Here is a 16,586-nt window from a genome sequence, read left to right on the forward strand (position 1 = left end):
GGTTTGGGATAGGCTGTCGGGCAGACATACATTTAAGTCCCCCCATGCTCCGTTGGCACCCCTGCTGGGCAATCCTTTGTTCCCACCGGGTCTGGCCCCCGTGGCATTTGACTGGTGGACAAACAAGGGGTTTCTCAGGTTGGCGGATTTGTGCGATCACCGGGGACTGCTTACCAAGACCCAGTTACGAGAGAAATATTCCCTCCCTGAGGGAGAGTACTTTCCTCTACGCTCAGATCTCTCATTTCGCAGCCTCCCTCAAGCGTAAGAGTGACATCACTACCTCCACACAGATGGAGTATCTCTGCCGTACGCTGGATAAACAAAAAAGCTATATATCCACGATCTATAATATACTACATGAAGATGACACCAAATTGTCATACATGCTACGCTGGGAGGAGGATTTGAATGAGAATTTGGACCGAGCAGATTGGAATTCTTTGGCACAGTTTAATTCTAGATCCATACTTAATACTTCCTTGATAGAAGCTAACTACAAGGTATTTTTGCGTTGGTACATGGTCCCGGTCAGGCTGGCAGCGGCGGTTCGCACTGCATCCCCCAACTGTTTCCGGGGATGCGGACAGGCGGGCACTGTGTTCCACACTTGGTGGACTTGCTCGAAGGTTAGACGCTTTTGGATCCGTGTCTATAACTTTGTTTATTCCCTGACACAGGTCAACCTGGTAAAAGATCCCCAACATGCCCTCTTGGGTAAACCGGTAAACGCCTTATAGCCTTTGTGTTCACGGCCGCTAAGATAGCTATAGCCCGTTCCTGGCGCACCCCTGTAGTGCCATTCGAGCTACTAAAAGCCAAACTGACCTGGATCACGATAAACAAATGGATGGTGGCGCTATTGAATGACAAGATGCTCATGTTTGACAAGAGATGGGACCCCTGGATCAGTTATCTGGCCGGCCCCCCTTAGGGGGGATCGGGCGCCTTGGTCTCCTTGGACGGTGAGTTCAGGCGACCTACCCCACTGGGGAGTGCTGGGCCTGGATGTCGATCCTTTCCTTCCTTACCAGCCGCTTATGTTCCTTTCCTCCTTCCCCCCATTCCATTCCTGCTACCTTTTTCTAATTTTTCTCACTTTTCTCTTCTGTCTTGTCTTTTTTTCCTTCTTTCTTTATTTCTTTTTTTTCTTTCTCTCCCTGACAGTGCACGGATAGCGGGATGCTGCCTCCTCTAGCCGAGTGCTAAGTATTGGGGTCGGGGGTTGGGTGCCGCCTCCACCCAAGGGCGCAGTGTTTTCCAGTAGGGGCGCCGGGGGGGTCGGACCCGGACCGCCTGACCTTTAGTGTTATAGAGCGGGGGCAATGTCTCCACCTTGTATAGCAGATGCCTAGCTACACTCTATTGTTAATGTTTGTTTTTTGTTTTAACTGATTCCTGATCTTTGATATTGCAGTTATCTGAATATGCATCTTTGTATTTCATGTATTCTATGTGATGTACCGTTTTCTTATGCCTTTTATAAAAAACTCAATAAAAACCATTGAAACATAAAAAAAATGATACCAAAATAAAACAGTTTCAATATACAATATATGAGGTAATGTACTGCGCTCCAGGGGTTGCTAACCGGAACCTCAAAACCTTAGCGATGTTGTGTTAACTCCCCTCTGGTCACAAATATTAATCCTATATATAAAATTCTTCATGCGTTTCTGTCACATCAATCAATATTTCTATATTTTATGCACAGTGAACACTAGAATGAATCATAAAAAATCTTTGTATATTTAAAGTGCTGTTGTGACCATTTACACATTTAAACGGTGAAGAGGGTTAATAATGTGCTTAAAATATTTTTTACTTCCAAGGTGCTGCTGTGCTTCAAATTATATCCGTGTCTTTATACCATTAAAATTGTATATAGTGCTTGTGTTCCATTTAAGATTAAATATAAAGTGCTTATCTCATTTAAAGTGAACTCGTGCAAACGTAAATAAATATAACCGGTGTATTCCGTAGTGCTGATGTGACAATACAAAATTAAATACTTTTCTTCTCGGTGATAATTATAATAATTTCAACATATTCTCTTCAAAAAATAATAATGTGTCCAATCCAAATTAGTGCAAAATCAAATGCAGTCTAAGTGATCCGCGGTGTTTATTTTCTTCCTCCACCTTTTTTCTCTGTGTCCCAGATATTTTCAGTGCTCTCACTTCTATGTGCTCTAAATGCTCACCTCAGTGAGGTCAGTAATACACCTGTATCACTTTACTCTCTTTAGATATGGTTCCTTTGTCCCGGCGCTGTTCACTTCCTCCTGGGGGTGATCCCTGTATCTCCTGATATTGTTCGGTCCTTTCTCCTGGGGGGGGTGCACCAATTTTCTATGGGGGGCTTTCCTAGGGTCCTTCCGTATTCATATCCTTATTTACTCCCACTTTTCCTTTAAGCTCATACAAACAATGGGACCATCATGGTGCAGTATATCGAGACCTTCATTAAATCAAAAAATAGCCAACTCACATTTAAAATCTCAAATGTCTGTATCCTGTATCGTGTTCGGGGACCTCCGTCCCGCTGCGTCACGTCACTTCAGGGTTTTTCCTCCCACACATTGCGTCACGATATCACGTGACTTCCTCAGGGAATATCTCCATATAGAAATATGAAGATTTATTCCCATTGCCATGAAATCTGTAATTCCTAAATAATGTGTGTATTACATATCCCTCAATGTCAGACAGGTTTTCCCTATTGTTTGTGGATTGGGATAATGTGTATTCCAGCTTCAATGTGAGAGAGACACAGAGACTGTCACTGGCAGCCTTGTCCTATTGTTTGTGTATTGGGAGGGTATGTGGATTGTGCCATCCCATTGTCTAATGTTAATGACCTCACATTGTTCTGTCCAGATGGCTAGATAATTTGTTTAGGTTAGAGGGGAGGGATTGTGTACACTGTATGGGAATGACTGAGTGTAAAACCCTTTTTCTATTGGATTGTGAATGTCACGTCCAGTTCTCCACAAGGTCCACCGGGGCAGTAACCTTGTGGGGAAAACTGTATAAAAGTCTGTTTCTTGTTCAATAAAGAGATATAGTTCACCCTCAATCTAGAGTCCTGTCTCTCATTGGGGAAATCGGCTGCAAGGGATTGCTATGCTTGCATACTCCCTTGGATAATCACTAAGCTCGTAAGGGCATGTGCCAGAGCTTGTTCCTGCTTCACTCTCTGGGGAAAGAGAGGTTCACCCACAGGAACCTGGAGCCTTGTCATAGGTCAAAGGTGGGTAGGAGACAGCGAGATCCTAACCAAGATGTGGCGGTTCGTGGGATCTGAAGTGGTTACGGTGTCTGCTGGAGTGCTTGGAGCCCTCGGGAAGCACTAGGAGCATCTGTCAACAGAGGTACCTGGTCGGGGTGCAGGTTGATCCGTTACAACTGCAATCTACCTATGTAAACAAGGAAGATCCCTGTTCTGACAGGAGCGAAGGAATAAAAATTGTGTCCCTGCAAAGCAAGGAATAAATTCCATCTCTTCCCCTAGTAAAGGAACCTTACACAGTATAGTAAAACACTGGCTAGGTACACAGTTAACCCTTTGATTGCCCCTGGTGGTACCCCTTTTCAGCTAGTGTCATTAGTACAGCGACTGTGCATATTTTTAGCACTGAACACTATATTAGTGTCACTGGTCCCCAAAAAGTGTCAGTGTCAGAATGACCACTGAAATATCACAGGCCCGCTAGGAATCACTGATCGCCACCATTATTAGTAAAAAAAAATCCCATAGTTAGTAGATGCTATACCTTTTGCGCAATCAAAATATGCTTATTGGAGTTTTTTTTACCAAAAATATGTTGCAGAATACATACTGACCTAAATGTATGAAGAAATGTTTTTATGGGATTTGTTATATAGCAGAAAGTAAAAAATAAAAATTATTTTTTTTAAATTGTCAGACTTTTTGGCTTATAGCGCAACAAATAAAAAATACAGAGGTGATCAAATACAACCAAAAGAAAGCTCTATTTGAGGGAAAAATAAGGACATATAATTTATTTGGGTACAGCGTTGCATGTCCATGCAATTGTCAGTTAAAGTAATGCAGTGTCATATCCCAAAAACTGGCCTGGTCATGAAGAGGGGGTGGGGGGGAATCTTCTTCTGGAGATCAAGTGGTTAACCACTTGCCGACCGCCGCACGACTATCTACGTCGGCGGTCAGCCCCTCACAGGCAAAGTGACGTAGGGCTACGTCACTAGTTTGTGAGGGTCTAGGGAGCGAGCGCGCGCCGCCGGACCCGATGTCCGCCGGTCACTCTGCGATCGGCGTGGGGGGGGGGGGGAGAAAGTCAGGCGGCTTGTGTAAACAAGCTGCCTGTCATTCTCCCCTGTGTATGAAGGATGATCATACGGTTCTACTATGTAGAACCGTTGATCACTCTTCATACATCTGAAGCCACAGCCAATCACAGTAGAAAGCACGCCCCTAGGGACACACATAGCCCCTCCCTTTCAAAAAAAGTTAACCCCTTCACTGCCAGTGTATTTTTACAGTAACAGTGCATATGTATAGCACTGATTACTGTAGAAATGTCACTGGTAACCCCAAAAGTGGCAAAAATGTCAGTCAAGGGTCCGATCTGTCCGCCGCAATGTCGCAGTACCGCAAAAAAAATCGCAGATCGCCGCCATTACGCGTTAAAAAAAAAACAACAAAAATGACAAAAATCTTTCCCTTTGTTAGTAAACGCGATAACTTTTGCGCAAACCAATCAAAATACGCTTTTTGCGATTTTTTTTACCAAACATAGGTAGCATAAAACAAATTGGCCGAAAATGTTAAAAAATTTTGATTTTTACATTTTTTTGGGGGGAATTTCATATAAAAAAATGTGAAAAATATTGCTATTTTTGCAAAATTTACGCTCTTTTTTTGTTTATAGCGCGTGATCAAAAAATCGCACAGGTGATCAAATACCACCAAAAGAAGGCTCTGTTTGTGGGGAAAAAAGGACGCCAAATTCGTTTAGATACAGCGTCGCACGACCGCGCAATAGTCCGTTAAAGTCACGCAGTGCCGAATCGCAAAATACCCCCTGGTCAGGAAGGGGGTAAAATCTTCCAGGGCTTAAGGACTAGCAAGCAGCAACATACAGAATTGTTACTAGCATGATTGATTGGCTGAACATTTTATTAACTAAACTCAGTGAGCATCCACTTAGCCAACAGAACAGCCTCTATTCTTTTAGTTAATGAATCCCATCATATCACTTGACCTAAGTTAATGTCTTTCTTGCTGTTCTAAATGCAATCAAACCGTGTCTCACTATCTGCATAGCTAGGAAAACAATAATCCATCATTATAGCAAGTCTTGCTCGGCTTATTTCTACACAACTGGAATACTAAAAATAAAAGTCGTTTTGCGTTTTTTGTTGACATTTTTGTTAAAAAAAAAGAAAGAGTTTTGAAGCATATGTATCTCCGGAACCTTAGTAGTGTACCTCTCATACCGCACGGACAGTAATTTATCTGCGCACGCCTTGAAGGCCACGGCTGCCCTTCGAGGTGCCTGTCGTAAAATATTTTTGGTGTCCTCGTTGTTGCCGGATTCGTCTCAGCTTTCGTGCACAATCCGTTCATAATCGCCTTATTGTGTTTTACCTTCCCTGCCGCCCCAGTCTAGGGGCACGGCTAAAAGATATCGTTGAGTAAGGCCGGACCGGAGCAATGAATTTGGAGTTACTCGGTAAGGAGAGGTCGGAGGAAAGGAGCGGGATGTATGAAAGGAAGAATGGATGTGAGGGCCCCTGTGCTGTTTTATGGAGCAGAATCCTAACAAACATTTCTCTTCACTAATTCTCCACTGGAGACGATCATTCGGTGTATTTCCTGTTCGGTGTACTCTTGGGGGGGGGGGGGGGGATACTTTGTAAACCGATTACACGTTGGGATGTTTATTGCTAAATCTCTGCTGTCAAAATACAGTGGTCGGCTGCAGCTGATTGGCTACAGCCTCTTAACATAGGAACATTTTCCAACATCTCTTCGCCAGAAGTTTATCAAATGATTGACTTCTGTCAAGCAGGGACTGCCACACACTCATCGAAATTCATTCGGTCCCCTTTGATCCAGCAGAGTTTCAATCCTATGGGAAGTTTTAGAAGCGACAGACACGCTTTTTGTTTCCTTTACCTTCTTCTGACGATTCTGTCAAACACACTTTTTGTCTCTAACGGTAGATTTAGATGTGTGCTTCCAATGCCTGTTCTACGTTTGGATCGAGCTTCAGAGGCTATTGACAGGCGGTTAAAGTGGAGTTCCACTCCGCTGATCTGCTTCCCCCCCCCCCTCCGGTGTCCCATTTGGCACCTTTCGGGGGGGGGGGGGTACCTGTATTTGACCTGTGTTTTTGACAGGTACCCTTCCCCCACTTCCTGGGAGACAGCGCCGCAGTGCTGTCCCTCTGAAGTTCGGCCCCCTTCTTTTTCCTCCGCGGCTGGGCCAATAACAAAGCTCAGCGCACTTTGCGCATTAGGGAACGAGCAGTGAAGCCGAGGGGGGGGGGGGGGAGTACCTATATTTGACCTGTTTTTTTGACAGGTACGCTTCCCCCACTTCCTGGGAGACAGTGCCGCAGTGCTGTCCCTCTGAAGTTCGGCCCCCCTCCTTTTTCCTCCGCGGCTGGGCCAATAACAAAGCTCAGCGCACTTTGCGCATTAGGGAACGAGCAGTGAAGCCGAGGGGGGGGGGGGAGTACCTATATTTGACCTGTGTTTTTGACAGGTACGCTTCCCCCACTTCCTGGGAGACAGCGCCGCAGTGCTGTCCCTCGGAAGTTCGGCCCCCTTCTTTTTCCTCCGCCGCTGGGCCAATTGCAAAGCGCAGCACGCATTGCCCATGCGCAGTAGGGAACCAGCAGTGGAGCTGAAAGGCTTCACTGCCAGGTTCCCTTACCCTGGATGGCGGCGGCACCCGAGAGCTGATATGTAAATCGGCTTCGGGTGCCGACATCGCAGGCTCCCTGGACAGGTAAGTTCTACTATTTAAAAGTCAGCAGCTACAGTATTTGTAGCTGCTGACTTTTAATTTTTTTTTTTAAGGCGGGCGGAACTCCGCTTTAAGGAGCAATGCCTCTTTACTGCCTGTTTTGACCCTTTTTTGTAAAAAAAAGAAAAACACACTGCAATTGTGTGCATCGCACGTGGTTGCAGAGTGTTTGCAGTGCTTCCACTTGAATGCGTAGCAATGAGTGGGCGGCTAGTGCATTGATTGCTACGTGTCTGGTAAACGTTCGTGCAAAGCATTGCGACCGTGACATGTAAACACCCCGTCTGCAGCTTGTTGTAGCTTAAGAAGGGGATTGTTGGTGGGCAGGAAAAGAAAAAGCAGCTGAACTTGACCCCCCCCCCCCCTCCTCCTCAAAACCTCACATGTAAACTTACTAACTACTGTATCCATGAAGAAGCAGCATTGTAATATTAGGACAGTCCGGACTACAGAACACCTTCCCCTCCTTTATAGGATAGAGTGAGGTGTTCTGTAGACCAGGGATTCCCAAACTACGGCCCTGTAGTTCAGGAACTACAACTCCCATCATGCCTAGTCATGTATGTGAATGTCAGAGTTTTACAATGCCTCATGGGATGTGTAGTTCCACATCAGCTCAAGGGCCATAGTTTGAGAATCCCTGCTATAGACATTACAAGCTTCTGATAACATAATTTGGGTTAAAGCAGTACTCGACTCTACACACCAATGTTTTATTCCCCCCCCCCCTTCTTGTAGTTGTGTGTTCTCTTCAAATCAAATGGTCACCCACAAGATTAATCCAGCATTGTCTGCTACGAATCTGCTGCTCAGGTGCATTACAGTGGGTCCCACTCTACCATCTTGGTCCTCTTCAGCTGGCTCCCTCCTCTGAGTCTGATGAAATACCAGACCTGTCCACCGGCTGCTTTGTGTGCTGAACTTGCAGTCTCCTGTAATATGTGAGGAGGCTGCAGGACCAAGCACATCATTCTGGTCTAGGCTAGACAGACCCAAAAGTAAAAAAAAATATATATATATATATATATGTATCCACTTTCCACCCAGGCCAATTATGACACTTCTCTCCTACATGTAGAAATCATAATTTTTTTTTTTGCTGGAAAATTACTCAGAACCCCCAAATATTATATTTGCAGAGACCCTGGGAAATAAAATGGTAGTCGCTGCAACTTTTTATGTGGAAAAAGAAACAGTTTCATGAATTATAAAAAAACAAAAACAAACAAAAGACTAAAGTTAGCCCAATTTAATGTGAAAGATGAAGTTATGCTGAGTAAATAGATACCTAACATGTCACGCTTTAAAGTTGCTGCCCCCGCAGGACCAAGGGTATCAAAAATTATACTGAAAAACAACAACAAAAGAAGGGCATTACCACTAAAAAGGTTTATATACTCGCAAGGGAGTGATGATAAAGCACATAAAGGACAATAAAACCGTTTTTTTTTTTTTTTCTTCCATAAAGATTTTAATAAAACCGTTTTTAATTGGTAATGCACGAGGTTGGTGCGCCCTTCTTTTGTTGTTGTTTTCCACCTGAAAAACTGACAGGCAGACCTAATCGGAAAGCCCACGTGAAAGGAGCCTAAGGGTCTTTTCACACAAACAATCCGATCAGATCCCCGGTCAGTTTTTCAGGCGCACCTGATCGGATGCCCCATGCAGCCCTATGGGACAGCGGATGTCAGCGGTGACATCTCCGCTGACACCCACTGCTATCCGCTTCTGATTCTGTCCGTGAAATCGGGATGGATAGAAACCCTATTTTCCATCCGTCGGGCAGATCAGATCGGATGAGAACGGACAGGTGGTCCGTTCTCATCTGATTCCCCCATAGAGGACAGCGAGGATCTGACAGTGCCATCTCCGCACACAGAGCGGAGACGGAGTTGTCATCCGCCTGCTCAGCAGGGATCAGCGGATCGATCCCACGCTGAGCAGAACAGAGTCCTTCGGTGGATGCGGACCGTGTGAAAGGACCCTAAGCCCCTGTTCACACTGGGGCGACGCTACTTCGCCGGGCGACCTCTTCATAACATTGAAGTCTATGCAGGTCGCTCCGGGTCACCCCAAAGAAGCTCCGGACCCTTTTTCTAAGTCGGAGCGACTTGTGTCGCTCCTATTAGAACGGGTCCATAGCTTCTGTATGGCGGGCGACCTGTCAGGCGACCAGGTCGCCTGACAGGTCGCCCCAGTGTGAACGGGGGCTTACAGACAGAAGTTCATTCCTTTGATCTAAAAGAACAAAATGATACTTTATATATAGTTCTCGCCCAGCCTTGGCAATGTTGATAAACACTTTATGGAGGCTGTTTTTTTTTTTTTTTTTTTTATTTGACTGCTGTGCGTGCGCAAAGAACAGCTCTGCTCTGTATGAATCGAGGAAATGCTGTTTTAAGATTGTGACGGACGGGGATGAATTGAGATTGCAATTTTTTTATTTTTTTAAATGATTATTTGTGCAGCTCTACCCTCGCGTCTACAAACTAGGGGAAAGATTTATGTCCTATTTATTTATTGTTTTTTTTTTTACTAGTAATAGATCGCGATCAGCGATGGTTTTTAGCGGGACTGCGACATTGCGGTGGACAGATCGGACACCTAACTGACATTTTTGACACTTTTGGGAGGACCAGTGACATTACTACAGTAATTAGTGCTACAAATATGCACTGTTACTGTACTAATGACACTGGCAGGGAAGGGGTTAACACCAGGGGCGATCAAACGGTTAAATGTGTCCATAGGTGGTGCTTTCTAACTGTGTGGGGGATACTTATGGAGTGAACACAGGTACCTGTGTTCCTTAATAGGAGGAACACATTAGCCCTGTGTTCACTGCTGACAGAACAGGGGTCTGCTGTGTGTACAACGGCAGACCACTGTTCTGTCTCCACGGGGAGCAATCACAGGTGCCCGCTGCGGCCATCGCAGGCACATCAGCTTCGCCTGTGGCAAATGGTTGCACATGCACCCCCATTTGCGGTCCCACAAAGCGATGTACAGTTACATCGTTTCGTGAGACAGAGCCGACCTGCTGGCGGTTGGCAAGTGGTTAAGATTTACAGCTTCTGAACATTAGGTTATCAAACAAGATGGCAATAAAATAAGCCATAATACACTTTTTGCGTCAAAGACATGTAATGAAAAACATTGTAATGTGAAAGAAATTGCCATTACATAAAAAAAAAATCAGGTTTTATTATCAGAAAAACCTATATAAATATTCTTAGCTAGAAACACAAGCCTATCAACATGGTTGCAGGAATGCAAAGATATATTCTGGCCAGTGCAGACAATCTCAGATACTGCTCCTTGTAAGCCTTCCAGCAGACTAATGGATTATCTTTACTGTCGGTGTTTCCTAAGAACAGGTAAGACTGTAACTCCAAGGCCAAGCTTACGGATTGTTGTTGCTGTGAGGCTGGATCTTGTGGCCCTTCATTTCTTTGTGCTGCTTTGAAAACGTTGCACTTTTCGAGTCGTCTTTGCAGGACTGCTGCTACTACTTGTAGTTGTAGGGAGACTTTTCTTAACTGTTGTTGGCTTTGACATCTCCTCTTTTAGTCTGTTCTGGACAGCAGTTTTGTTATCCTCAATGACTTAAGTCATCTGAAACTTAGGATCAAGGGTTGTAAGGCTATGTCAAGAAGGTCTTGTGTTTTTTTTTTGGTCATATTTTTCCTTCAGATACCCCATGATCTTTGATTTCATTGTGCAAATAAGATCCGAGTCATCTTCCTTAATGGCCAAAACAGAAAACTGAAAAAGTTGTAGAGCAGGTTTCACAGAAGAGACACTGACATACTGCTCTCCTGAAAGTGCATCTGTAAAGTCTGCCAGTGGGATGAGAGTCTTGTCCACAGCCTCCAGGACTTCTATGTCTTGCCATGTTGGCGAGAGGTGCCTAGCCTTGCGATCAGAAGAGAGGACATGGGTGATGGTGGCTTGCTGCTCAAGTATCCTCACCACAGCCTGCCTAGATCCCCACCTGGTCGGACACTCTGTTGAACTTGTGATCTGGTAAACAGAGTGGTTTTTGTACCTCAGAAAGCTCCCTCTTCCTCCTCCATACTGTAGCTAAAACACCCAACAAGCTTTTTGCACAAACCCATAGCACGTTCAATTTGTGGGTCCTTCTATTACGAGATGAGGCCTAAGGCCAAAACACTGCAGTCGTGTTTAGTGATTTATGGATATGGCCTTTACAATGTTGGTTCCCTTGTCTGTAGTGATGCACACAAAATTTAACTTCTCCAATTTCCAAACCCAGTTTGTAGGCACCAACTTCCCATCTCAGAATCACTGGTAATGAATTGGATTGTTATGCTCTTGTATGGTTCCATTGCTCTGCTGGACCATAAATCTAAAGTTGCTGCAAAATTTAAGTATGTCCCGCAATGCCGTTTCAACTGTTTTCACGATATTTGTTGTACAGAGCAGGGATTGCAAGTTGTGAAAAATAAAGAGGAAACGCGATAGCACTTATCGAGGGATTGAATACGTTTTTTAAACCGGTCTTTTTCAACAGTGGTCATGGGAGCCATATCTTTAGCCAGGTGAAATGTGATTGCGTCTATTATTTCTTTGTGCCTGGGAGAGGTTGTTTGGTACGGTGTTGCGTTTAATAATGTTTCTTTAATTGATGCTTGTTTTGTGTGGTTGCAGGTACTTGTGATTGAGCGGTTTTGTTTTTCTGTACCTTCTCATACTGTTGAATGTAATTTTGGTTTCAGGTGATTAAAGAGATTGGTGGTGTTACCCTTTGGTGCAAAAACAATGGTTAAACATTGCTCACAGTATATGGTTTGCTGAGTATCATCATCTGGTTTCAAACTGAAATAAGCCCACACTTCGGAATAAGATCCCTTTTTCGGTACTTAAACAACATCTGGATTTTTATCAGACTGACTTGCACATTGCTCTGCCTCACTCATTATTCTACTGCATTTGGTTTCTGTTTGTTTCTAAATTCTCGGCTGTCGCATCTACTGTACTGATGCAGTTAACGCAAGCACATCTGACTCTCGCAATACCCAATGTGATGTCAACTTCTTCAATGAGTGATTGTGTGTTATCTTGAGATCGTGAACAGAGAGTTATATTCTCAGTTCTCTCCTGTGACTGAGACACCCCAAGGAATTTGCTGAGAGGCATGTTTAGTCCATGGAAGATTTTATTTATTTTTTTACACAAAGTTGTCACTTAAATGATATGTTGTTAACACATGGCATGGGTATATGTGGAATTACACCCCAAAATACTTTCTGCTGCTTCTCCTGATTATGAGGATACCACATGTGAGACTTTAAAGGAGGACCTAGCCGCGTACAGGTGCTGAAAACCAGTCACAACTTTTTCAGGCTTTCAAAGGTCATACATTGCTTATTTCACTTCCTCACTACTTATCACAGTTTCCGAGGCCCTGAATTGCCAGGATAGCAAAAAATCCCCCCCCCCCCCCCCCCAATTTGATCCCTTTTCGGAAAGTAGATACCCCAAGCTATTTGCTGAGAGGCATTTTGAGCCCATGGAATAATTTATTTTTTTCCAAAAGTTTCTGGAAAATGACAATTTTTATTTTTTATTTTGCACAAAGTTGTCACTTAAATGATATACTGCTCACATTCTGCTGCTTCTCCGGAGTATGGGGATGCCACATGTGTTAGACTTTTTGAAAGCCTAGCCAGGTACAGGTGCCAAAAGCCAATCACCGCCTTCAGGCTTTCAACGGGCGTAAATTGCTAATTTTACTTCCTCATTGCCAATTTTACTTCCTCATTGCCTATCACAGTTTTGGAGGCCTCGAAATGCCAACCCCTCCATATGACCCTTTTTCAGGAAGTAGACACCCCAAGGAATTTGATAAAAGGCATGGTGAGTATTTTGCCGATCGTATTTTATTTGTCACAAAGTTTTGAAAATTTAAAAAAAAAAGCAAAAAATAAAATATTTAATGGGCTCAAGAAGTAAGCACAAGGATGAAGCTGCATCTTTTCATCGCTTTGTTGAGAAAGGATTGTTCCTATCGCAGAGTCAGAAGCATCCACTTCCACTACAAAAGGTAGCTCAGGATTGGGATGTACCAATACTGGTGCAGAAGTGAAAAGAGTCTCTTTAATTTCGCAAAAGCAGCCTGAGCATCAGGTGGCCACACGAAGGGCACCCCTTTCTTTGTCAGCTGTGTTAACGGAGCTATCACCTTAGAGAAATTTCTTATGAATTTCCTGTAGAAATTGGCAAACCCGACGAATCGTTGGACTTCCTTAACGTTTCCAGGGACAGGCCGATCTACTACTGCTTTAATCTTCTCAGGATCCATGCTTACTCCATCTGGAGAAAAAATATACCCTAGAAACTGGGTGTGGGTTTGTTCAAACTCGCATTTCTCCAATTTGATATAAAGTCGATTCTGCCTTAATCTTTCAAGAAAAGTGCAAACATGCTTGCGATGCTCCGCCTCTAGGTTATAGGAAATGGTTATGAGGATGTCATCCAAATAAGCAACTACAAACTGGTCCAACAGATCTCGAAAAACATTGTTGATGAAGTGTTGAAAAGTTGCAGGGGCATTACAAAGACCAAAAGGCAAAACCAGGGACTCCAAATGTCCGTGTCTGGTTCTAAAGGCGGTTTTCCATTCATCTCCTTGACCGATACAAACAAGGTTATATGCCTCCTGGACGTCAAGCTTTTTAAAAATCTTGGCAGAGCGAAGTCTTTCCAACATTTCAGAGATCAACCGGAGAGGATAACAGTTTTTAATAGTAATTTTATTCATGTGCCTGTAATCAATGCATGGACGTAAGGTGAAGCTTCTGCCGAGACTCTTGCAAAGGATCGAGGCAGGAGATATTCCGGTCATTCTAGTGGCCCCGGATTGGCTTCACCAGTCTTGGTACGCTGACCTGGTGTGGCTGGTCACCGACGCCCCTTGGAGACTACTTCTCAGGGAGGATTTGCTGTCCCAATTGCTACTTCTACTTCTAGGAAGATCTGCCATCGTATGTGGAAAGCGTACATTTCATGGTGTGAGTTGCTTGGTGTTAACCCTTGCTCTTTTTCGGTGGCTCAGGTCTTGACCCTTCCTTCAACGGGGGGGGGGGGGGGGGGTTGAGAAGAAGCTGGCCTTGAGTACCATTTAAAGTGGTTGTAAACTCCCCATTTCAACTTTAGCTCATTCTAATCTGCCTAATTAAAGCTATAGATCGGTGCCTGTAAAACATTACTTGTACAATCTTCCTGCAATTCATCCAGAGCACTTTTATGACGTCCTTTGCGCATGCTCAGTTTATCTTTCAATTCACGGCACGATATGTGTAACCACAGCATGACTGGTCTCACAGTTTGTCCGAAAATGGCACAGCTAGGAAGGCTTGCGATACTGTGCCTTTCTCCTCCGCTTCCTGGTTCTCCCCAGGTATTTTCTAAACTTTTTAACATAACTATTTAATGTGCAATTCATTAACATTGTTTGTTCTATACATACATTAGAAAAAATTGATTATTAAAGCTGAGTTTACTTTTTAAGGGCCAGGTTTCAGCCTTGGCGGTGTTCTTTCAACGACCTTTGGCCACGCACTCCTGGTGCATCCTTTTATTCAGGGGGTTTGACATTTGACTCCACCAGTGCGTTCCCCACTACCGCCTTGGGATCTCAACTTGGTGCTTTCAGCTCTACAGAAGCCTCCCTTTGAAAAAATTTGGGAGATTTCCTTGCTTACGCTATCTCAGAAGGTGGCTTTTTTGGTGGCTATCACCTCCTGCGTGCAGGGTGTTGGAATTGGCAGTGTTGAATTGGCGGTGTTGTCTTGTCGTTCCCCTTTTTTGGTGGTTCACAAAGATAAGGTGGCTCTTCACTCCTGTTTGTCGTTCCTTGCAAAGTTTGTCTCTGATTTCGATCTGAATGAGGACATTGTGTGGCTTTCCCTGTGTCCCAGGCCAAAACATCTTAAGAAAATTGCGTTGCATTCCCTGGATGTGGTTTGGCCTACTCGGGTTTAGGGCTAAAACAACTAATCGATAAGGACAATCGTTGTCAACGATTGTCCTTATCGATTAGTTGCCGCCGATTAGTTGGTCTGCGTACAGGACTTTTCTCCCTGCCTGTCAGTGCCATCCCGTCTGTACAAGCTGCTGTGTGAATACACTCCTCGTGTTTCACAGGGTCGTTCTGCACCCAAGTGACCGCCCCCTCCTTCCTCCTTTGCTCTCCGCCTTCTTGTTGCCGTTAGTGAGGGATTCTCAGCCCTGCAGTCAATCAGATCGAGGGAGGAGAGCGAGCAGAGAAGCAGCAGCGGATCATGTGAGTCCTGAGCTGCTCTAAGACACAGTATTAAATAAAGAGCGCCAAACAGCCTAAGAAATATATGCTTATTCGGATAGTTAAAAATCCTTATAAGGTGCAATATTATAATAGAAAAATAAGTGAATAAAAACTTCAGCCAGAGATATGCAAAGGATGTGAAAAATTATAATAGTGCTATTCCACTAATAAAATGGGACTTCACTCCATAATAGGGAGCATAGATAGACACACATTTTTATTCACTTATTTTTCTATTATAATATTGCACCTTATAAGGAATATTATAATAGAAAAATAAGTGACTAAAAACATCCTTCTAGCACATATAGTGGGTCTTTCTATGCTCCCTATTATTATGGAGTGAAGCCTCATTTTATTAGTGAAATTGTACTATTATAATTTTTTTTACATCCTTTGCATATCTCTGGCTGATGTTTTCATTCACTTATTTTTTCTATTATAATATTGTACCTTATAAGGAATATTAACTACTAGACATTAAGCCCGTTAAATTAACGGGCGCTAGATATGTGGTCAAACATTTGTAAAAACAGACTTGTTCCAGTAAGGCGTACTTTGCTACTAAAGTCAGTTTGCTTATAAATGTCCCTTTTAATAGCGTGTCTATGTTCTGCGTTTTTTTTTTTTTTTTACAGTAATGCATTTACAGTGGTAGATTTCAATCAGGCAATGTCCCTTTAAGAGCGTTTTCTACAGTCGCAGATTTGATTTGCTGAGTGTGACAGGTTTTTAAATGTTTAAATGATCCTTTTCCTGACGGCAACAGCAAAATTAATCATGGCTCTATTAGCTTTCTTCATCACAATAATTACAGTCAAAGGGTTTGCCAAGTATAAGATTCCTCATGCAATTCCAAGTATAAATTTCCTCATACAATGTCCTTTTAATATCTTTAAATCTCTCCCTCATCAGCCTCCTTGTCCGACCTGTCACACACTGTGCACAGCGTCCCTGTAGCTCTAGCAATCCAATCTAGTGTCCCCATCGGAGTGCCTCCTTACATCAGTGTCCCCATCGGAGTGCCTCCTTACATCAGTGTCCCCATCGGAGTGCTTCCTTACATCAGTGTCCCCATCGGAGTGCCTCCTTACATCAGTGTCCCCATCGGAGTGCCTCCTTACATCAGTGTCCCTTTATGTGTCCGGCTCAGAGTTCCCCTGGTCGGAGTCCCCCTTTAATAATGCGGTCGGAGTCCCCCCTTAAGAATTCATCACCGTAATGTGAAAAGGCAGTT

The 16,586-nt window shown here is 43.8% G+C and overlaps 1 protein-coding gene across 2 annotated transcripts in view; it reads left to right on the forward strand.

The window, feature by feature from the left end:
* The first annotated feature begins 5,530 nt into the window (after positions 1–5,530).
* The window catches only part of RBBP5 (RB binding protein 5, histone lysine methyltransferase complex subunit), a 142,862-nt gene continuing 131,806 nt past the window's right edge, over positions 5,531–16,586 (forward strand). For both annotated transcript variants that reach the window (XM_082247170.1, XM_082247171.1), the window contains exon 1: positions 5,531–5,719. In XM_082247170.1, coding sequence (XP_082103296.1) covers positions 5,701–5,719 — 19 coding nt within the window. In that variant the 5' untranslated portion in view covers positions 5,531–5,700. The remainder of the gene's footprint in view (positions 5,720–16,586) is intronic.

This window comes from Pelophylax lessonae (assembly GCF_965119305.1).
Source record: "Pelophylax lessonae genome assembly, chromosome: 2".
NCBI lineage: Eukaryota > Metazoa > Chordata > Amphibia > Anura > Ranidae > Pelophylax > Pelophylax lessonae.